The sequence below is a fragment of the Solanum verrucosum genome, unplaced genomic scaffold, assembly GCF_900185275.1.
Source record: "Solanum verrucosum unplaced genomic scaffold, falcon-dt-bn FXZP01000284.1, whole genome shotgun sequence".
Lineage (NCBI taxonomy): Eukaryota > Viridiplantae > Streptophyta > Magnoliopsida > Solanales > Solanaceae > Solanum > Solanum verrucosum.
In genome coordinates this window covers 2,966,304-2,988,261 of record NW_026019936.1, presented here as the reverse complement: position 1 = coordinate 2,988,261, position 21,958 = coordinate 2,966,304, and the positions used below count along the sequence as shown (strand labels likewise).

At 33.3% G+C, this 21,958-nt stretch overlaps 4 protein-coding genes across 4 annotated transcripts; 1 reads left to right on the top strand and 3 right to left on the bottom strand.

Moving 5' to 3' along the window:
• Positions 1–695: 695 nt before the first annotated feature.
• LOC125836833 (protein PLANT CADMIUM RESISTANCE 2-like) lies at positions 696–2,364 on the bottom strand. The gene is made up of 4 exons (XM_049515992.1): positions 2,138–2,364; positions 1,893–1,964; positions 1,087–1,299; positions 696–807 (listed from the first exon to the last, which is right to left on the bottom strand). The coding sequence occupies exons 1-4, from the start codon at positions 2,268–2,270 to the stop codon at positions 728–730; spliced, it is 498 nt and encodes a 165-aa protein (XP_049371949.1). The 5' UTR covers positions 2,271–2,364; the 3' UTR covers positions 696–727.
• Positions 2,365–10,200: 7,836 nt separating this feature from the next.
• Positions 10,201–13,967, top strand: LOC125836930 (UPF0496 protein At3g19330-like). Its single transcript, XM_049516083.1, has 3 exons — positions 10,201–10,211; positions 11,757–11,935; positions 12,904–13,967. The coding sequence occupies exons 2-3, from the start codon at positions 11,869–11,871 to the stop codon at positions 13,965–13,967; spliced, it is 1,131 nt and encodes a 376-aa protein (XP_049372040.1). The 5' UTR covers positions 10,201–10,211; positions 11,757–11,868.
• A 1,369-nt stretch (positions 13,968–15,336) lies between these two features.
• Positions 15,337–17,209, bottom strand: LOC125836909 (IAA-amino acid hydrolase ILR1-like 3). Its single transcript, XM_049516067.1, has 5 exons — positions 16,829–17,209; positions 16,626–16,751; positions 16,214–16,528; positions 15,844–15,972; positions 15,337–15,717 (listed from the first exon to the last, which is right to left on the bottom strand). Exons 1-5 carry the CDS (start codon positions 17,207–17,209, stop codon positions 15,337–15,339), a joined length of 1,332 nt encoding a protein of 443 aa, XP_049372024.1.
• A 262-nt stretch (positions 17,210–17,471) lies between these two features.
• On the bottom strand, positions 17,472–21,722 carry LOC125836920 (IAA-amino acid hydrolase ILR1-like 3). The gene is made up of 5 exons (XM_049516078.1): positions 21,279–21,722; positions 19,422–19,547; positions 19,002–19,316; positions 18,499–18,627; positions 17,472–17,979 (listed from the first exon to the last, which is right to left on the bottom strand). Exons 1-5 carry the CDS (start codon positions 21,654–21,656, stop codon positions 17,599–17,601), a joined length of 1,329 nt encoding a protein of 442 aa, XP_049372035.1. The 5' UTR covers positions 21,657–21,722; the 3' UTR covers positions 17,472–17,598.
• Positions 21,723–21,958: the final 236 nt, after the last annotated feature.

Genomic DNA, 21,958 nt, shown 5'->3' with positions numbered 1-21,958 from the left:
AAAATTGATTATTAATATTTATTTAAATAGAACTCTAATGAAGTATATAGGGTTTACGATAGTCATGTAATTATTTATTGTAATTTTATTTGAACAAAGAAGTCAGACTATAAAAGGAGATGATATTGAATAACAGGTTTCTGCATTTTCATTTTAACATGATATCAGAGTTAAATCGAATGTAGGCTCTCAAAAAATCGGATAGTTGTGAGGTGGAACATCTTGGTCCATGAATGTGCATACATCATACCAACAAAGGAATCAAATATTCATGTACTCCTGATAAGACCTAGACAATTCATCTTCCCTTTAAGCTATATTTTAGAATGTGGATTACGCCTAATACCTAATTTAACTCAAACATCTATTTCTTATGTATACTTTTTTTTCCTGTCATATTAGTTTTTGGCCTTAAATTCACTTTAAACAAGAATAGAATGACGATAGATTGTCGTAAAGTATTAACATATAAATGACTTTATCAAACAACTTTAGAAGGTAACTTATGACTTTTCCCAATAGTAAATAAATTATAAATATCATATACATAAAATCAAATCAACAACCAACATTATATTACATCTCGCAAAAAACAAGAATCAATATCCATTGATTAACAAACCATTATTTTTCACTTTTAATAACAAAAAGAGAACAACAAATTAAATATAAAACACACTGAACAAATTCAAATTTTATTATTATTAATATAAATAAAATCCAATATTTATCGAGTCATTCCTCCTTGAACTCCTGGAGCCATTGCTATCCCCCCTCTATTTTGGTTATCCATATTTCCTTGCCAACCTATACATATATTTGTAAACACAACAACCACAAATAAGTATATCTCAAAAATATTTAATTAAAAAATAAAAATAATTTGTTCGTCTTATATTATATAATGATATTTGACTGGATAGACAGTTTATGAATTAAAAAAGAATTTGATACATTAAAAAATTATTTTAAATATCTCTAAAGCGAATCGTACGCCCCTTAAAAAGTGAAATGTTTCGATGTAAATTTTACTAGTCGAGTCTAAAACAGATATATCGATCGAAAAAAAGAGTGAATATTACTTACCAATAGACATGTCATATCCACGATGTTTGAGTTCACGATGTTCTTGGCATAAAGCACAACATTCACAGCAAAAATGAAGCAAACAGTCCCCACAAGGGCTTTCTGGTAACATATATTGTTTTCTCATTTTTGTACGATAAAAACATGAATAAATACATCCACATCCTGTTAATGCTTCTATTAAAAAATATAGAGCTCCACTTGCACCACAAGCTGCAAATAATTACATTCACAAGTCATAAATACGATAATATTTAACTGAACACGATTTTTTTTATAAAAAAGTTATAAATATTTATTTGACTATAATTAAAAAAAATTAATATAGTAGCGAAGAAGTCAAATAATCGATAATAGCTTATTTAAGTCAAAAATAATAAATGGCTATAATTATAGAGTGGGACATGTAATTATTGTCTTTTAACTTTTATTATTATGTAAATATCTTTAAAATTATAATTCATATTGTCTTGATAATAACAATCATAACATGAATACTAATATATTGAGTGAAATTTCAGAGGTCTGTACAGGTGTACATGTAGAGGGGTTAATTGAATCATCTTCGTTGAAAAATATACTATGTAAATAGGGAGAGAATGATATCTTCTTTTTTTTCGTGTACATATATAAGTTGTTAAATTTTCTTGAAATGATTTTTCTTTTCTTCTTCAAATCTCTTTGTTTTATTTCCTCATTCCATAACTAGATCTGGAGAGGATACCGTTTACGCAATTTTACTTCTATCACTATAAAAATTTAATTTTGAACGACCACTTCTTAACGAAAGGATATAAATTGCTTACAAACGGTCCCTTTGTCGACAATCTCTGCAATTTGTCCAAATGTAATACATGGACACCAGCAAGTTAAACAACCTGAAAAAAAATGTTTAATAATTAAAAAAATTAAAGATACATAATATAATTTTTTGATAAAAAAAAAAACTAATGATGTAATAATAATGTCACGTGTAATACAAAAATAACATTTTTTTAAAACGAACTAATAGGAAAATAGTGTCATACAAATTAAGAAAATAAACACTTACAATTCGGGACATCTGAGAAACAATCACAAAGTTCGGTGGACCAAGTTCCGGGATGATTAGCTTGAAATTGGCCCGGCACGGGGATGCCGGTCATTGGTTTTTCGCCGTAAGCTGGTTGAGCTGAGGGGTTCATGATGACTTAAAAACTTTAAAAGAGGTTTTTTTTTAAAAATAATTGGAACAAGAGAAAATGAAATGAATGACACAAAAAAGTATGTAGTTTTTGTGAATGATATGCAAAATATCAGTTGTATTTATAGTGAGGGGAAAACAAAAGACATCTTAAATAATTGGAACAAAAGACTTCCTCTCTATTGATGCGAAGTTTAAGAAGATTAAAAAAAAAATCCTATTATTTTAAATTAAAAATATATTGAAGGTATTAAAATATCTGTCAATTTTATGATTTTTAACATGTCATATAATAAAAATTAAAATTAAAAATTATCAAAAATTGAGATATTCTTTTTTTAAACGGAGAACGTAAGTGTTAGTACTATGAAGGAGGAGTCAACAAAGGATGTAATTGACTTGGTTTTGAGTCTATGGTCAATAAATGGATTACTTAGAAATGTTCTTTAACGTGTTATTTGGGGTTGCAACTTGTGTTTTTTATTTATATTTTAAAAAAATATTTTGTAATTTTGGGTGCAACTTGTTCTCTTTTTATCTTTTTAAAATGTTTTATATTTTTTAGTCTATAGTTTTTGACAGTTCTAATAAGCAGCCACGCCACCTATTGTTACATGTGTGAAAATAAAACATAATGCTTCTTTTATATCGAAAATAATCTTTTTATCTCATGGAAATAAGATAAGATGAATATTGGCTTTATACTTGTAAAATTATATAAAATATGTTATTATTATTATTGTTGTTGTTATTGAGTTAGGAGTATGAGCTAGAGTCAAAATATTTAAATTTGATTATATATTCAGAAATAGATTCTTTAAATTTTTTGAAGTAAAATCTACCTAGTTCAAAATTGTACAAAGAGCTGTAGTCAATATAGATAATTAATGAAACAAAATCTCAAAAAAATTATGATCAAAGAAAAAATTGTTCGACTCTTCAGTAATAGATGTTCTTTGAAATTAATTAATACTCTCGCTCTTGTTTATTATTAATATTTTTTAATATGCCAAACCTTGCATCAAAGTCTTGTTACCTTGCATCAAAGTTTTGTTACCTTGCCTAACTAATTAACGTCAGTTGACGTTTTCTTTCCTGTTCTACTCTCTCTAAAGATCAAGGTAGAAACTGCATTTTATCAATCGTATTTTCAGAAAGAATAACATAATTTTATATTTGAAAAGTACAATCAAATTTTAACTTTTCATGTTTTACCTTACTGAAATAAATTTTTAGCCACATAGATTATATGGTACATTTAAATCATAAATTCCAAAATATACTAGTCATACATATGTTATGACATGTTTAAAAAAATTATTTTTTATTTCTTAAATTTTATGACCGATCAAAATATGTTATATAAATTAGAAGGATGAGTATATTCTTATCTCAAACTATATTTTATAAGGAATTAACTATATTTTCTGTCAAATTGTAATTTATAAAGAATTACTATAGTTTTCTAATTGAAGGATTCTATTAGCTTTGACAATCGTTAGGTAAACTAACTTGATAAATTTTGACATTGACTATTTGATATGTAATTAATATAATTAGCCAATAAACTCAACATTGCTCAATTAATAAACTCAACATATATATTGTAACTTACAAGATTCGAGTATATTATCCGAAAGCATGTTACTAAAAGTATGATTTAAAATCATAAGATTCGAGTTTGTTATCCGAAAGTAGAGGAGCTAATAATCGAAATCAGACTTAGTATATAAAATAAAAATACACCGTTTTAATCTTCTCATTTGATCAAGCAAGGTCGTGTTGAGACTGATAATATCAAAGAAATTATCTTATCCATACCAATCAGGTTCAATGAAAATTTGCCTCCAAACAACTTGCTTTTAAATTTTGTAGAAACTATATTCACATAGCTTTTAAAAGTAAAAATAAAATACTTATCTAAATAAAAATCCAAAAATAAAATATTTACGTAAATCAACCAAAATTGAGGGAGACATCATTTTTTTAAATTACCACACAAATATTTTCTAAATACAATGGACTTGGCACACGATGTATAGTCAAGCCAATGACTTTTCTACTACGTATTTTATAAATTCAATCTTAATAGGAAAATTCGTTGATATTTACATTCGATTTGATCTAAATTAGAACTTTCAATGATTAATTCGAATTTAATGTGAAGACTTAATTTTATCTATCCGTTAAAAATGATTTTTCGAAGCACGAAATCAAATAAAATGTATGATGGATTAATTTTTTTTTCATTTCTTTCACATCACTAATTAATGTTGGTTTTCTTATCCTTTAATATGATCTTGACTTCTTGTTCCTTCAAATGCATTTAGTCAATTTTTTCTTATATCAGTATCATGACAGTTAAGAATTAATACATTCAATTTATTGGCTTAGCTTAATGTTTAAACAAAAATAGAGTAGTAGATTTACGTTATTTTGTTCCTTATATAATAATTAAAAAAATTGTCTTACGTGTTTAATTATTTATACGAATTTGAATTTAAATACGATCACTTTTCTGAACAAGTAAGATTACAATAATTCATTTTTTTTAAAAAAAAATTGTGTCTCAAATCACAATTTCACCTCATCATACGTTTAGAACATCAATGAACTTATACCTCACCATACTTTCACCTCTCACATCAAAATACAAAAGAATTATTATTAGCCCTAACATAGTAAAAAGAAAGATATTAATTCGAACATTAGGAGTCAACGATTCTAACTAACTACTTTTATCGTTGCAATATATTTATTATATTTTACTTTTCAATAGTTAAACTATATCAATTTGAACGTTTTAAGATATATATTTTTATTATATTAACAAAAAGAGTTGTACTATATAATACTTTTAAAACAATTATAATATTATAACTCTCGTAATTTTAACTATAACAACTAATAGAAAGCGAAACCATATGAATGCATTGGTCCATGGCTGCTGAATTGCAGGGTGTGGCCAAAGCGTGTTGAGAATGTGGATAAGGTTGCAAAACTTTATTCAATTTAATACTTGTTATATGGGTAAAAATATGTCGTCTTATTTTATTTTATTTTTTATAAATAATTACATCTTTAAAAATATAATTGAATAATAAATAGTAGCCGCCAAATTTATATTTGTGACTTTTACATTTTTTTAATTTTGATATCATATTGAAATGTATAATCATCATATTTTACTACAAACTTTTAGAGGTAATATTTTTTTATTTATATAATTATATCGTCAATGAGAATTACTAAATGAAGAATCATATTATGTAGGTTATTGTATTTTTTGAAACATATATTAATTAAAATCCTAAATGAAATTACAAACAAAAATTATCAACTAAATCTAATACTAAATTTTCTAGTAGGTTAATAATGAAACCTTAATTTTCGAAGCACACTTAGTTAATGTGCCTTTTCCACGACATGATATAATTTCGGACCTGTAAATCTCTATAGTTTGTTGAATTCAAAATCGGTTGTTAGGATTTGAAGTTTTATTTCCAGACAATTTCATCAATACTTCCTAGCTAAAAATGATTGGTGGAACTAGCACTGATTTCTAATTTCATCGTTAACTTTATGATATTCTTTTCTTTAAATCTTTTAAAATTGCAAGTAGCACAAGATATTTACACCTTTTTGAAATAAATACATTAGGTTATAAATTAAGTGTTGTGGGGCAAGGCGGCTAGAGAAAAGAGACATTAGAATCAACGAATCATACAGCTAATAAGTTTAAAAGAATATAATACTCTTATTTGTCATATTTATTTTTATCTATTTTTAAAAATATTTTATTTCATTTTTTAGTTATAATTTTTCATGCGATAGATTTAAGATAATAAAATTAAAGAATATTTGAGTATATTTTAATATCTTTAATTTTAATTTTAATTTTTTTTAAAAAAATTAAAATATTTTTATATCAAGTCAAATATGATAAATAAATTAAAGCGGAGGAAGTAATAATGAGTTAGCCACTATGAAAAAATCTCTCATCCACCACAGGCCCCTTACAATGAATGAAGATACACTAGCTGCGTTCTTTATTATTATTTTCATCTAAGTTTACGACTTAATTAATTTATTCGTGTCTTAAACTCTTATTCTGAATATAAAATATTTTCTACTAAAGGTAAAAAAATTTTGGTAGAATACTAAAGGTAATTTAACTCTGATAATTTAAATTTGATATCTTTAATTAAAGATATATAGGTATTTGCCTCATTTTATTTTTTTTATATTTTATTCCAAGTTTCATATTCGCTTAGAGATTAATAAATTTAGATATGTGTTGGAGAGTCACTTAATTTTGGGATAAATTTGTTTTATCAAAGTCAATTTTAATTTCAAGATTTAAATTTAAAATCTATGATAAACTAAAGAGATATTTACTATGATCTATCATAACTTTAGATGATTTCATTTATATTCACCAAAGATTTGCCAAGATATGTACTGTAATCCTATTGGCCCCATCTTGAGTATCAATGTGATTTACTCTTAAATTCTGGAAATAATGTTGTGATGTTATGATTCTTATTATGTTTGATTATGAATGCCTTATTTTAGAGTGGTGTATCATGTATGGTATGTTGTATTTTTTTTTTTTTGTTTTAATACATAACATGCCCTCTAGATTGATTGCATCCAAACATTTCAATTATGATTTTTTTTTTCAAGATTTTGCATTCTCTTGTTCATGATTGTCTTCAAGTAAGTTTTGCATTTGATATCCACTTTGAACAAGAGAGTATTTAATTTGTTAGAAGATGAATGTGTTTGATGTCATGAAAGATAAATAAGCTATTCGATGATTTCTTTTCTAGTGTTCAAGTTATGGTAGATAGTGTTATTGGGAGATGTCGGGTAACTTATGAAATTAATGAAGGTGTGCACAAGTTGATCTCGACACTAGAGTTATAAAAAACAACCATAAATGACATACTTGGAGGATCTTAATTCCTAATCTTAGGTCTTGAAAAACTCTTCCGATTCTTAATGAAAAACTAGGATTTTGGTGACAATACGTAGTCTCACTATGATCCACTCCATTTTTTAGTATTTATGGGCCCCTCAACAAAAAAATAGGCGATTTTCTCAATTTTTCGTACGTGTTATTCAATAAAATTTTTGGTGATACTGTTTTCGGATGCCTTTTTTTCTTCAAAACATTTATAAGACCCTCTATAATGACTTGAGAGCAATACATATAGCCACATCATGACCCACACATTTTTTTTAGCATTTAGGGCTACTTAATAAGAATTAGACAATTTTTTTCAAAAAAATTTGTGTGTGTTAGTCAATGACTTTTTTGCTGATATTTTTTTCCTCAAAACCTTTACAAGACCCTCCATAATGACCTAGAAGAACAATACATATAGCCTCACTATGATCCAAGTCATTTTTAGCATTTAGGGGGCACTCAACAAGAATTAGGCGATTTTCTTAATTTTTCGTGTGTTAGTAGATGAATTTTTTGGTGAAATCAATTTTGAGAACTTTTTTGCAAAAATTTTACAAGACCCTTTGTAATGACCTAGGGGTACAATACCAAAAGCCTTACCATGATTCACACAACCTTTTTTTAGCATTTAGGGGCCATTGAATAGAAATTATGCGATTTTTCTAATTTTTTTATGTGTAACGTACATGATCTTTTTGGTAACATTTTTTACAAAAACGTTACAAGATCCCCCATAATGATATGAGATTAAAAAAAAACATATAGCTTCACCGTGATTCACGCGTCATTTTTATAATTTAGAGACATCTCAACATGAATTAGATGATTTTCTCAATTTTTTGTGTGTACTAGTACATGAAGTTTTTTGGTGATACTGATTTCGTCCAAGTTTTTTTTCAAAAACTTTACAAGACCCTTCATAATGAACTTAGGAACAATACATATAGCTCACCATGATTGACATGGCCACTCAATAGAAATTAGTTGATTTCCTCAATTTTTCGTGTTTGTGTTAGTACATGAATTTTTTGGTGATATGGACTTTGGGGACTTTTTTTGCAAAAACTCTATAGGATCCTCCATAATGATCTGGAGGAACAAAACCTATAGCCTAACCCTCATTTACGCTACTTTTTTAGTATTTAGGAGTCACTCAACAAGAATTAAGTGATTTTTCAATTTTTTGTGTGTAAGTTAATGAGATTTTAGAGATATGATTTTCACTACTTTTTTTTTTCAAAACCTTTATAAAACCCTCCGAAATGATCTAGGAGAACAATATGTATAGCCTCACCATGATCCACACCATTTTTTAAAATTTAGGGGCCATTCAACTTGAATTAGGCAATTTTTTAAGTTCTCGTGTGTAACGTTAATGATTTTCTTGGTGATATGATTTTCAGGCACTTTTTTGTAAACCCTTAATAAGACCTTCCATAATGACCTCGCGAAACAATATGTATAGCCTCATCATGATGCACACTATTTGTTTTAGCATTTATGTGTCACTCAACATGAATTAGCCGGTTTTCTTAATTTTCTATGTGTGTTAGTCAATAAATTTTTTTATAATATGATTTTAAGATACTTTTTTCAAAATCTACAGGACCCTCAACAATGACCTAGGTGAAAAATACCTCACCACGATCCACACTTCTTCTTTTTTAACATTTAGGCACCATTCAACATGAATTAGGCGATTACTCAGTTTTTTATGTATGTTAGTCAATGAATTTTTTGGAGATATAATTTTTGAGGACTTTTTTTCCCAAATAAGTAAAACAATACCTTTGAATCTTGTTTTTTAAAATTAAAGATATGTTACATATATCAAAACACCCTTTAATCTTGTGTTATTAAATATGACATGTGAAAAATTGAAATCAAAGACTTGTCGAAAAGTGAAGAGACATTTTTTTTAAAAACCAAGATAAATAAAGGTTAACTTACATATATCTTACTAATTTAGAAGTTAATTATTTATATACACGTTAGCTTGCAATATTGTGAACCTTACCATATTTTGGTGCATCTATATGCATATGGATACATGTATCTCAGAATACATGATGTCAAAATTAGGTGTAATTTATTTATAATAAACTGTATCCAAGTGGATTCGCATGCATCTGAAACACATATACAAATTTCACTCGCCTCCCTCTAATCTCGTTCACCACTCTCTCATCTCGCTTGTGTATTTGGTATCCCAAATACATGTGAATCATACCAGATATATGTATCAAGTATGTATTTAGTGTGATTTACATGTGTTTCGGATACATAGACAATTCACTCGTGTCCCTCATGTTCTCTCTTGCCTCTTTCCCTATTATAGTGTATCTGAATTAAAATATGATATGAAATTATTAATTAATGAGATAAAATATAATTATTTCAATCTATAGAAGAAGAAAAAATTAGTGAGATTTTTTTTTCCTTTTTTAAATTTATGTTTCTTTCCTAGCAAGAGTCAAAAATTCACATAAGTCAACACCAAAATGTTTTTTTAGTCTTGTTTAGTATATACACCCCATAGAAATGGTGTTTTGGTCCTTTCCACCGACCTCTAAGCAACTCAAATTCACTCTCTCCGGCGTCGTCGCCGGCGTTACTCTCATCGCCGCCGGTGCATATCTTTCCTTTTCCAACATTGCCCCTCAACAAGCTCGAGCTAAGGCCCGAAAAGATTACATCAAAGCCCGACTCAAACAGCTTGTACAAGATTAAAATCAACTTCAGTGTTTACTACTTCTAGAGAATTTTCGACCCATTTAAGCTTTTGGGTGTTTAGGAAAAACTGTTTTCTGGGTAAGAATTTCATTTTCGGAGTGAATATTATGCTTGTGTGAGCAAATTAGAGTTTTTTTTTGTTGATTTTTGGGTAAATATGTGTTCCAGTAGTACTAATTTGAGGGATTTTTTTGACCTGTTTGGTTTTTTAGGTGTTAGGTAGAAACTGTTTTCTGGGTAAGAATTTCATTTGGGTGTGAATTTATGCTTGAGTTTGATTTAGTGTGTGCAAATTTGAGCTTTTTGTCAGATATTTGGTAATTATTTGTTAGTGATTTAGTACTCTTTGAGGGAATATTCAATCCATTTGGTTTTTTGGATGTTCAGAAAAATCTGTTTTTTTTTGGGTAAAAATTTCATCTGTGAGTGTATTTTTGCTATGTTGCTCGAACTCTTCAAAAATGCCACGGGTGCGTGTCGGATGCTCCAAAAATAGTGCATTTTTGGAGTAGCCGACATGGGCGAGGCTTCATTTTTTGGAGAGTTCGAGCAACATAGAGTTTATGTTTGTGTGTGATTCAGTGTGAGCAAGTTTGAGCTTTTTGTCAAAAATTTTAGTAAATATTTTTTCTTGCCCTTTGTTTTCTTCTCTTGTTCTATCCTCTTTGTTATAAAAGCTATAAAAGCTCTAAATTTTGCAGAATGCTAATTTGATTTTTTGAGTGGGGAATTAGATTATGTGAATCATTGGAATGTGTGGTATGTTAGTAATTACTGGAAATTGTTGCAAAGGGTAGTAAAGCTTATTGTTACATTGTCTATATTAATGTGGGGAGTACAATGGAGAAAAATAAATTAGTAAAACTAAGGAAAGAACAAAAAGTTAAAAAAAGAGTGAGGTGCTTCAATGATTTGCTGAACTATTATTGGGGAAGAAAAATAATCAAGGAGGAGGGGTGAGAGAGAATGTTCGTTTGCTGTTAGTTGAGGAGGAAATGGAAGTTAGCCACTCATTCATGAAATGGATTAAGATGTCCTAATTAGAATATGCTGTGGAATGTTGTTACCTTCGGTATAGCCATCACCTCATCGCCTTTTTTGCAACTCTTGGAAAGCCAGATGGATTTATCCATTTTCTTTACCTGACTAGTAACTTTTATGTGTATTAAGCTTAGAGCTTCTTGAGTAACTCGGACATCTTCCCATCTATCAGCAAACAGTGCTTGGTGGCAATATGTTAAGTTTACTAATTTGGTGCTTAGTATCTACTAGATCAAGCACAAGAACAAAGGAGTTATAAGTATCTTGATAAGATAACCGTGACATTATGTGTTTTCCGCACAATTCACAACTTGATTTGCTCTTTTATAAAAATGAGCCGACTTAGATCAGTTGTGAATCCCAATTGAACTTGTAAAACAAAAACTCTAACTACCGTATCCGAATATGTTATCAACTAATTTTTGCAATAATTTAAGGCTGAGTAGTCAGCTGGACTTGTTTGTTTGTTTACGGCTCGTCGACAGAAATTATGTTGTCGTGTGAGTGTGAACAAGTTTTTTTTCTCAAACAATTATGTCGTCAATACTTATCCCATTGTGTAAAAATCATGAGTGTTTACTTCACTTGCTAGCTAAGCAAGTCTTCTTATAAAGCCTATCAAGGTTCCTTTACATTCATCTACTTTCATGGGGAACTTTTCTGTCACTTAGTACTTAGTTTAGTTAGACTATTTCCGTCATACAATACTTATTTCACCCTTTTTGTTTAATCGTGTTATAGCTTGCTCTTGGAGATTATGCTTGCATTTTGGCTTGTTAATTGAACTTTCTACGTTTCATCAGCAAATGGTTCAAGTTTATGCAGTGTACCCAGTACTATACCGTGGAAACAAATGCTGCATTGTCTGCGGCAGCTATCATTAACAGCAACAACTAACTGCTCATCTCCATCTTTGGAAGGTATGTTTATGAATTTAGATGCAGTAAAAGTACAAAAAGGGGCCAATTACGCTTTGGCCAGGTTCTATCTTTTCTCTTATAACTTATAAGTCACTTAAGGCAGGTTCTTGTTTGGACCCTTAACTGGAATTTTCGCTGCTTGAAATGTTTGAAGCATTGAAGTTTTTAAAATGAATAAAAGTCACATTCTGTGTAAAATTTTGTGTCGATGGAAACGGCGGAGGCAATTTGTAATTTAGCACTTGTCAAATGCGTCTGATTAACCAGAAGTTCTAGAAATTTAATTTGGATAAGAAATCTCTCTTGCATAGACTAGATCAGGCGGATTAGGGGTTGAGTGATGGATCAATAGAAATGTGGCTGCTCAATATATTTTTCCTTTTTGGGAAGGAATCAAATATGGGTAGAATATCCCCAATACATATTTTCAATAACCATTGTTATATGGTATTAGTGAAATTCTAATTTATCCAAAAAATAAAGGAAAGCTAGAATCCTGTCAGATGATTATTTTCTTCAAGTTAGCAGCTAGAAATAAGGTCTGATGCTTTTATCATGACAATCTCTCCCAGTTTGTACGACTACGGGAAAAATGAGGGCCACTACAGTCACTTAATTGTTTGCTTGATTTTTGCCTGAGCTGATGGGCTGTTGGCAACCCTTGGCAATGCAGGTTTCCTTGCCTTCTTAAGGGGTACCAAGGTGTTAGTGGTTGCGGAGTGGACCCATGAAGTAATCCCTTTTCTGACTAAACTTGACAGACCTGTGCTTCCCTAGATATTAGGTGGATGACATACAATTATTTTTTTTTTTTTTTTGTTGACAGTTTACTTTTTGCTTCATATTCTAAAGTTCGGATGGTTCAATTAGCACAAGATCAAAATAAAGTGGCTTGAGTGGAACTCTAGCAGTTTTCGAAGCCCCTTACGGAAATTCTGATAGCTTCAAATGTATGTGAATAAACACAGGTGGCTTAGCTGATGATATCCCTGCAAGTTCCCAACCTTCACCTACCGTTAACCTATCACGAGCATATACCCTTGCAGTGGAAACTTCTTCCTACCGCGAGATATGGTTGAAGGTCCACCATGAGGTCCCTTCTGACCTTAGTGTGGAGGAAGCACAAGTTGAGTTCCAGGAGGAGCCACTGCAATTAGAAGATGTCCTTGAACCAAATCATGAGTGCGTCCAAGAGGCACTTTTGCATATAAAACCAGAAGCCTTAAACCAACTTATCGCTAAGTACTTGAATGACAGTGAGCAAACCACTCGTCTCTGTATTAGTTTCTCTCAAAGTGTGAAGCAAGCTCGAATTTTGTATGCTCCCATTTGTAGGCTGCTCGATGTCCTTCCCCTGGACATGGAGTCCGCTGGACATTCCCTTTCTCAAGCTCAATGCAATTGGGCATTTGACATCTTCCTCCAATTTGACAGCCTCAACAATCCCTTTCCTATACATGATACCCATAGCTTCAATGATATGTGTCATTGCTACTTCCAGCTAAAGCGTGAGCTTGACCTTCTTTTACACAAGTCACGTTCAAAGGTCCAACTTCTCCGTCATGCTACCAAAGGCTCAGTCGTATGTTTAGTTGCAGCTACTATTGGAGTGGTCATAACAGCTGCTGTTATAGCTTCTCATGCTTTGGTCACCCTTGTAGCAGCCCCGATATGCGCTGCTTGCGTCCCTTCAAAAATGGCAAAAAAAGAACTGGTCCATCTGGTGCAACTGGATGTTGCAACTAAGGGGATCTTTTTCCTCCACAATCACTTGGAAACAGTAAATTGCTTGGTGGGCCGATTATATGATGAAGTGGAGTACTACAAGCGGCTTGTTCGCTTTGCGCTAGAGAGAGGAAAAGACCGATACCCCATCCAGGAGGTAGTGAAGCAACTTCACAGGAAACATAGCAATTTTTTGGAAGAGCTTCTGGGTCTTGAGGAGCATTTGTGCCTATGTTTTTCTGCAATAAATAAGGCCAGACGCCATCTTCTCGACTATCTCCTTCATCAAAATCAGGATCCTGACTAATTAGTTCATGTGATATTGTAAGAAATCCTTCCTCCATTAGTTTTTGGTACCTTTTCTTTTTTTTCTTCTCGATATCCAATTATTTCTGACATGTAAAACTTGCCTTTTTGATTATTTTTTTCTGTGATTGTAATGGACAACTAGAAAGAGTGCCCGGGCCGGTGGGTGGGGTGGGAGGGGGGGCTAAATGAAAACAAAGTAACTCCTTCCTTTATTTTTTTTACAACTAGTAAGGAACTACAACACAACTCCAAAAGAGTTAAAATTGTTTATGTGCAATGGTTGTTTTCCTCACCGAACACTTGCTACCCTCCTGCACTGTGCTGAACTTTCAGTGCCTTAATTCCTGCATTAATATTTGTTTTACTGTTGGTGATAATCATCATTCTTGGTCATATCAGTTATTATAACCTTCTCCGCCTTTTTGCTAAGTTCTAGTGAGTTTAAAGTATCAGTTTGTCAAATGCATTGCACTTGCTTTAATAGATGCATAGTCGAGGAGAAGTGTTGACATATGACTTGCTTACGTTAAAAAAGAAGAAGAAAAAGATCACACTGCGATTTGAAATGGGAGAAGTCAAGCTTTATCTAAATCACTTATGCAAAGTCAATGATCACAAAATAAGATTTAGCTAGGATGCTAAGTTTCAGCATGTCTTCAAAATCTGTTTTTGTGGGCCTAATTTCAGTTGACTGTGAATAATCATGTAACTGGATATTATCCATTTCAGGTTCAATGGTGGATACCGCTGTCAGCAACTTCAGGGGGTGAGACAAGGAAGTTTTCGTAGTCATCAGAAGACTGCTGATGAAGAAGCGGAGATTCATATAGCACAACCCCAGCTTATTTGGGACCAAGGGGTACTTGTCTTCCAGCAAGGTGCTTATTTTGGTATCTATTTTCAGGAGCTTTTGATATCCTGATCACTTCTAAAACTATATATATCCCTTATACTAGCTCTTTGGTGAATCAAAAACTTAAGGTGGGATCTTAGCTATAACCTGTTACGAGTATTAGTATCTATAGCGTTTTAGAATTAACGAACAGGTCTGATAGGAGATTCTTGAAGAGGAACACGATTCGTGCTTCCCTTATTTTCCAGTGTCGTTGAACGATCATTTACAAGAACATTTTTTCCTTTTTTGCCAGCACAAGATTTGTTCTCTTTTCCTTCTCTATTACATGATAAACAAAATCACTATAATGGTGAATGTTGCAGCATTGGCTTTGTACTCTTTATGTCTTTTTGTTAGCTGAAATGCATGAGTAACATTAATATTCAGGATTATGGTACTGATGTTTGAACCAAGTTCTTTTTTTATCTTTATAAATGGATGATTCTTCAATCTCCAAAATGTATAATTCCTGCTATGTCTGAACATGTGTATCAAAGTAAGACATGGCAACAGCAGCATGGAGAGCTGCACCTATTGGAAGAACATCTTCATCAAGAGTGAAAAAGGGGGAGTGCAAATCTTTAACACCAGTCGCGGCAGCAGCCGTTTTATTTTGTGCCCCAATGCTAAAAAATGCAGCTGACATCTTCTGGGAATAGAAGCTGAAGTCCTCTGCACCCATTGAAATTGAGTCATACCACACATTTTGCTCGCCGAGCAACACTTCTCCAACTTTCTTAGCATGCTCGTACATCGTGGGATCGTTTACAGTTGGTGGATACGGCCTCATTAAGTCCTCCCTGAAATCAACAGTGGCTGAACACTGATGTACACTTGCTTGTATCTCGATGATCTGAGTAGCAAGTAGTTTCAGTGTTAATCATCCTAACCAATGCTACGCATTGGTTTCTAAAATAAGCACTTTTGGCTTTGAAAAGCTTGGTCAGGCTATTAGTAGCGGTGAAACTCTAGTGCATACCTCTTTGATCCTTTGCTTAAGATAGGAACGACCCTCAAATGTCAAGAACCGGAATGTTCCACCAAACTTCACACTTTCAGGGATTACATTTCCAGCATCACCACCATCTACAAATGCAACAGAGACAACCTGCATGTAATCGCGCATAAGCAGAAACAAAATTTAGATCCTGCTTCATGGAATCCAGGATTCTGAACGAAGGAGTAAGAAAAGGGCAGCCAGGTATACAAAGCATCCTGCGTTAGCAGAGTCCAGGGGATGGAACAGCCTACCCTAATGCAAGTGTTAGTGTCTACTTCCACGGCTGGAGCTGTGACCTAAAGAAGTAAAATCATTGTTTAAACTTGTTTGGAATCAGAGCGAGACATACCCTAGACTCAAGAGGATCAGTTTCTCGAGAAACAAGTTGCTGGAGTGCAAGAACTGCCATAGAAACAGCAAGAATAGGATCCTTAGTTCTATGTGGTGTTGCTGCATGTCCACCTTTCCCTTGCATTATTGCTGTAAACCTTCCTGCACCAGCCATAATAGGACCAGGTCTTGAACCAATAATACCAGTAGGCATAAATGGCAAGACATGCATGCCAAATATTGCTTTAACCCCATCTAATGCTCCTTCTTCTATCATATAGGAGGCTCCAGCATAGCCTTCTTCTGCAGGCTGGAACACTAGCTTAACCGTGCCCTACAGTTCAGACCAAAACATCAACTTATTGAATATAGACGAAGACCAAACATGGTAAGTTCATATCTAAAGCCAAAACGTTAACGAGTTTTCCTACCTTCAACTTGTCCCTTCTATTTTGAAGCAATCTAGCTGCTCCAAGCAACATGGTGACATGAGCGTCATGGCCGCAGGCATGCATTTTGCCATTGATCTTGCTTTTGTACTCTGAATCTACCAATTCCTTAAAAAAAAATCACCAAAACAACAAAATTAGAAAAGGGGTTGGCAAAAATGGAAACTGGATAAAAGTGATTGTACCTGCATAGGGAGAGCATCCATTTCAGCTCTCAAACCAAACCATGGTTGATGACCCGACCCGACAGTTCCAACTAGACCCGTTTTCGCTACTGGCGATACAAACTCAATCCCCAGCAAATCCAGTTCATCTCGAATGAATTGACTCGTTTTGTATTCTTCAAAAGCCAATTCTGGGTACTCATGGATTCTCCTCCGAATCCTTTTCAACCAATCGAAAAACTCCGGCTGCTTCGCCGATTCAAGAAGCTCCTGAGTTAGCAACTTAGTTTCAGATCTCAAAAGGGTCTCTTTTACAGCCCATGAATTGTATGAAAAACTTGTTAATACCAATAGAATGTACATACAGAGGAAGAAGATCAAGTTTGTGCTAAATGGATCCATCAATGGCAAACCAAAATGTGATGTGTTGATTCTTGAAGCTCATTTTGTCGAAAACATCAATGACAACTAAATAATAATAAGAAATTACACTAAAATATTAACTACTTGCATTTCCTCGACTTATAATATGCCTATGTGTGTGTTCTTTAATTTGAATATTCAATTGTGCATTGAATGCATTTGTCTCTTAAATTGGCAAAAGTGAATGGACTTATCATAGGTCACAAGTTCAAGCCCTGCGTCAAGGGAACTAAGTTCAGAATTTAAGCGGAGAATCGAAGGATGTGGTTAGCCCAGAAGTGGCTCCATATGGACTTCTTGTTCATTAAAATCAAAATATTTTTCATTTACAAATGGGATGATTCTTCGATCTCCAAAAATGTATAATTCTACTGTATCTGAACATGTGTATCAAAATAAGAAATGGCAACAGCAGCATGGAGGGCCGCACCTATTGGAAGAACATCTTCATCAAGAGTGAAGTAAGGGGAGTGTAAACCTTTAACACCAGTCGCGGTGGCCGTTTTATTTTGTGCTCCGATGATAAAAAATGCAGCAGGCATCTTCTGGGAATAGAAGCTGAAGTCCTCTGCACCCATTGTAATTGAGGCATACTGCACGTTTTTCTCACCGAGTAAGACTTCTCCAACTTTCTTAGCATGCTCGTACATCGTGGGGTCGTTTACAGTTGGTGGATATGGTCTCAGTAAGTCCTCCGCAAAATCAACAGTGGCTGAACACTGATGTACACTTGCTTGTGTCTCGATGATCTACGAGTAGGAAGTATTTTCAGTGTTAATCATCTAAACCAATGCTTATTATGAGTAATGCTGAAGATTTCTGGAAAATTAAAGCACAAGCTTTTGCAAAATGGTATGTTTAACTTCTATGACCTGATATTACAGATGAGGTTATCAAACCTACAGTTGATGAAGAAGTTTAAGGAAGATTCAATGATCATCTAAGACTTTGAGGGGGGTAATTGATTTATCGCCTTTTCGTCGAACTTCCAAATCTGATTATTCTGAAAGTACTTGTGATTTTCGATTTGGAGAACACTTGTGCCTATATTGGAGTAGTAATTTGTACTTGGCCAAGGTTCTAAAAATGTTCCAAGGAAAAACTAGTTTTTTTAGCTTCTGAAAAACGACTTCTGCTATTACTCATGAAACATTTAATTTCTTCCTAAAATCTTGGTCAAACACCTCAACTTTCTAAAATAAGTACTTTTGGCTTCCCAAAAGCTTGGTTAGACAGGCTATTAGTAGCAGCGAAACTCTACTGCATACCTCTTTGATCCTTTGCTTAAGATAGGAATGACCCTCAAACGTCATGAACCGGAACGTTCCACCAAATTTCACACTTTCAGGGATCACATTTCCAGCCTCACCACCATCTACAAATGCAACAGAGACAACCTGCATGTAATTGCGCATAAGCAGAAACATAATTTAGATCCTGCTTCATGGAATCCAGCATTCTGAACGGAGAAGTAAAATCATAATGCTCAAAAACACATTTAAAGTATCCCAATTTTTTTAGTTTCCTACCTGAACTATCACGGTATCACCAACTATTAATCAAAACACCACCTCAACTATCAGTTGTTCCCTTTTCCTACTTGAAATATCACCATCGTTCAGGTAGGAAAAGAGAGCAATTGATAGTTGAGGGGTGCTTTGATAAATAGTTGATGACAGTTCAGGTTGAAACTCGAAAAACCGGGATACTTTAAGCATGTTTTTGACCCTTCACTCTTGTTTTAACTGTTTGGAATCAGAGCGAGACATACCCTAGACTCGAGAGGATCAGTTTCTCGAGAAACAAGTTGCTGGAGTGCAAGAACTGCCATAGAAACAGCAAGAATAGGATCCTTAGTTCTATGTGGTGTTGCTGCATGTCCACCTTTCCCTTGCATTATTGCTGTAAACCTTCCTGCACCAGCCATAATAGGACCAGGTCTTGAACCAATAATACCAGTGGGAATAAATGGCCAGACATGCATGCCAAATATTGCTTTAACCCCATCTAATGCTCCTTCTTCTATCATATAGGAGGCTCCAGCATAGCCTTCTTCTGCAGGCTGGAAGACTAGCTTAACCGTGCCCTACAGTTCAGAGCGCAAAATACCCATATCAACTTATTGAATTTAGACGAAGACCAAAAGTGGTAAGTTCATATCAAAAGACAAAACAATAGCGAGTTTTCCTACCTTCAACTTGTCCCTTCTATTTTGAAGCAATCTAGCTGCTCCAAGCAACATGGTGACATGAGCGTCATGGCCGCAGGCATGCATTTTGCCATTGATCTTGCTTTTGTACTCTGAATCTACCAATTCCTTCAAATTAATGCTTTGATTCATTTACTTCACTCATCAGAAAACTTCTTTCTACTAGCACAAACAATTCGACAAGGAACAGATTGAGAAACAAAATGATAGAAACGAGACTATGAGAATGCTTATGATGATCTCTCTTTTTCCTTCTCCAATTAAAGGTGAAGGTTGGGGCCACTAAGGAGGGACTTGAGAAATGCTGATGTTAAGAACACATCAGATGCATATTTTGAACTTCTTCTTTACTCACCATCTGCATTATCTCTACTTACAAATTTGACCTGTATGTAACTTAACATGGCATGGAAATCTCGTCATCTATCCGAGCCATAAGTATGAAAGAACAGATACATGGCACTTTGAAGGTGAAATCTTTATACAGAAACCAAGGCATCATAAAATTACCTTAAGTTTCCTAGAATTGGCATTTGACAGTTTTAACAAACAACCCAGAAGATTTACAACGCCAACATGTTATATTGGCTTCAAAAGAGGCGTTTTGTACACCAACACCACTAGCAGTGATGATGCATGGACTCACTACAGACGGATTAATTCCAGAAAAGCAAAATAAATGATGTCAAAGAAGTAACCAGCAATGCCCCAACCAAGCCATAAATTATAACGATACTTTCAATTAAAGGCAATTTCAAACTTGCATGCACATCGGCTAATTTCACGAGGTACCTGACTACCTGCTATCTCCCACCAGCACATGTTCAAAACCTAGTGGAGGCAAAAAAGGTGATTTCTTCCCATCTACCAAGCTTTGGTGGACAGAGTTAATGTTAGAATCTTAAAGTAGGATTTCTTAATAGCAATACCTTCCAAGTTCAAACTACAAAAGATTAAAGAATGACTACAAATCTCTCACCTGGTGCCAAAGGAAACTGATTTCCATCCTCTCTAATCACTACATTACACTTAATTAGAACATTACTTGTTCTATTAAGCACACTATACCACAACTTTATATCACAAATAGCAAGGGAAACCATATCTCAATTATGTGCAAACCACTTCTGTTCTCCAAGCATGTTTAGGCTCCAGAACACTTCAAACTTATCATTCCAAAAGTCATTACTTTTTCACTATACTACTCTAAATTAATGTTAAAGGAGTAATTGAAAAAAACACCCTTCTTGCACTAGTGAAAATGCTTGACAATTGGGGTCGTTTGGTGCACGGCATGGGATAAACAAGGATATCTCATAGGATTATTTTTTGACATAATACATAAATATGCCCTTAAACGCCCTCCAACATTGAATGTGCACAAGTAGACACCTAAACTTGTATAAATTTGAAGTAGACACACATACCACAACAGATGCCACGTAGGACAAAAATTGTCACGTAGAGTGTCAAGTAGGACGTGTGTGTCTACTTGTTCAACTCTATATAAATTTGAGTGTCGACTTATGCATAGCTAAAATTGGAGGGCATAGATACTAGATGAGATCAAGTTAAAGTGCACGTTTATGTATTATGCCTTTTATATGGGATAGTAAGTTAGTAATCCTACCATTTTAGTACCCTCATTAGTAAATACCTCAAACCAAACATGAGATAAAGTTAATCCCAATTCCCAAATTTTATCCCGAAATTATTATCATTATCCCACGTACTAAACGACGGTAAGCTAGCCAATCACAAAACACAATCAGTTGAAATTCACCAAAAGAACAAAATTTAGCAAAAAACGCAAACTTGGAAACTGATAAAAGTGATTACCTGCATAGGGAGAGCATCCATGTCAGCTCTCAAACCAAACCATGGTTGACGACCCGACCCGACAGTTCCAACCAGACCCGTTTTCGCTACTGGCGATACATACTCAATCCCAAGCAAATCCAGCTCATCTCGAACGAATTGACTCGTTTTGTATTCTTCAAAAGCCAATTCTGGGTACTCATGGATTCTCCTCCGAACCCTTTTTAACCAATCGAAAAACTCCGGCTGCTTCGCCGATTCAAGAAGTTCATGAGTTAGCAACTCAGTTTCAGATCTCAAAAGGGTCTCTTCTACAGCCCATAAATTGTATGGAAAACATGTTAATACCAGTAAGAATATGCAGAGGAAGAAGAACAAGTTTGTGCTTAACGAATCCATCAATGGAAAACCAAAATGTGAGGAGTCTACTATCCAGACTCCTTTTTAGTACTCGGTATTCGTGATCGAGTCTAACTATATGAATTTTGACTTTTTAATCATATCTTATCGAGTCTAAATATTTTTAAAAGAATTTGAAAAATTTAACTTTAAAAGTTAGTCGGATTGACTCTCAAAAACATAATATGATAATTAAAAAGGAACAAAGGGAGTATACTAAAGTATCACTTTTTCGAGAGTTTCATATTTGTTATCAATTGCTTGTGTTTCCTTAAGTTTGAATTCAGTTGTACATATTATAT

Bases quoted from the DNA above. Each gene is read 5' to 3' on its own strand.
- LOC125836833 (XM_049515992.1), bottom strand. From the start codon at position 2,270: ATGAACCCCTCAGCTCAACCAGCTTACGGCGAAAAACCAATGACCGGC. The intron at 1,965-2,137 runs GTAAGTGTTTAT...ATTTTTTTTCAG, and splicing joins TTTCTCAGATGTCCCGAATT to GTTGTTTAACTTGCTGGTGT. The intron at 808-1,086 runs GTAAGTAATATT...ATATATGTATAG, and splicing joins TGGATATGACATGTCTATTG to GTTGGCAAGGAAATATGGAT.
- LOC125836930 (XM_049516083.1), top strand. From the start codon at position 11,869: ATGCTGCATTGTCTGCGGCAGCTATCATTAACAGCAACAACTAACTGC. The intron at 11,936-12,903 runs GTATGTTTATGA...GAATAAACACAG, and splicing joins CTCATCTCCATCTTTGGAAG to GTGGCTTAGCTGATGATATC.
- LOC125836909 (XM_049516067.1), bottom strand. From the start codon at position 17,209: ATGGATCCATTTAGCACAAACTTGATCTTCTTCCTCTGTATGTACATT. The intron at 16,529-16,625 runs GTAGGAAAACTC...TCTGAACTGTAG, and splicing joins ATAGAAGGGACAAGTTGAAG to GGCACGGTTAAGCTAGTGTT. The intron at 15,973-16,213 runs GTATGTCTCGCT...GATTACATGCAG, and splicing joins CTGATCCTCTTGAGTCTAGG to GTTGTCTCTGTTGCATTTGT.
- LOC125836920 (XM_049516078.1), bottom strand. From the start codon at position 21,656: ATGGATTCGTTAAGCACAAACTTGTTCTTCTTCCTCTGCATATTCTTA. The intron at 19,317-19,421 runs GTAGGAAAACTC...TCTGAACTGTAG, and splicing joins ATAGAAGGGACAAGTTGAAG to GGCACGGTTAAGCTAGTCTT. The intron at 18,628-19,001 runs GTATGTCTCGCT...AATTACATGCAG, and splicing joins CTGATCCTCTCGAGTCTAGG to GTTGTCTCTGTTGCATTTGT.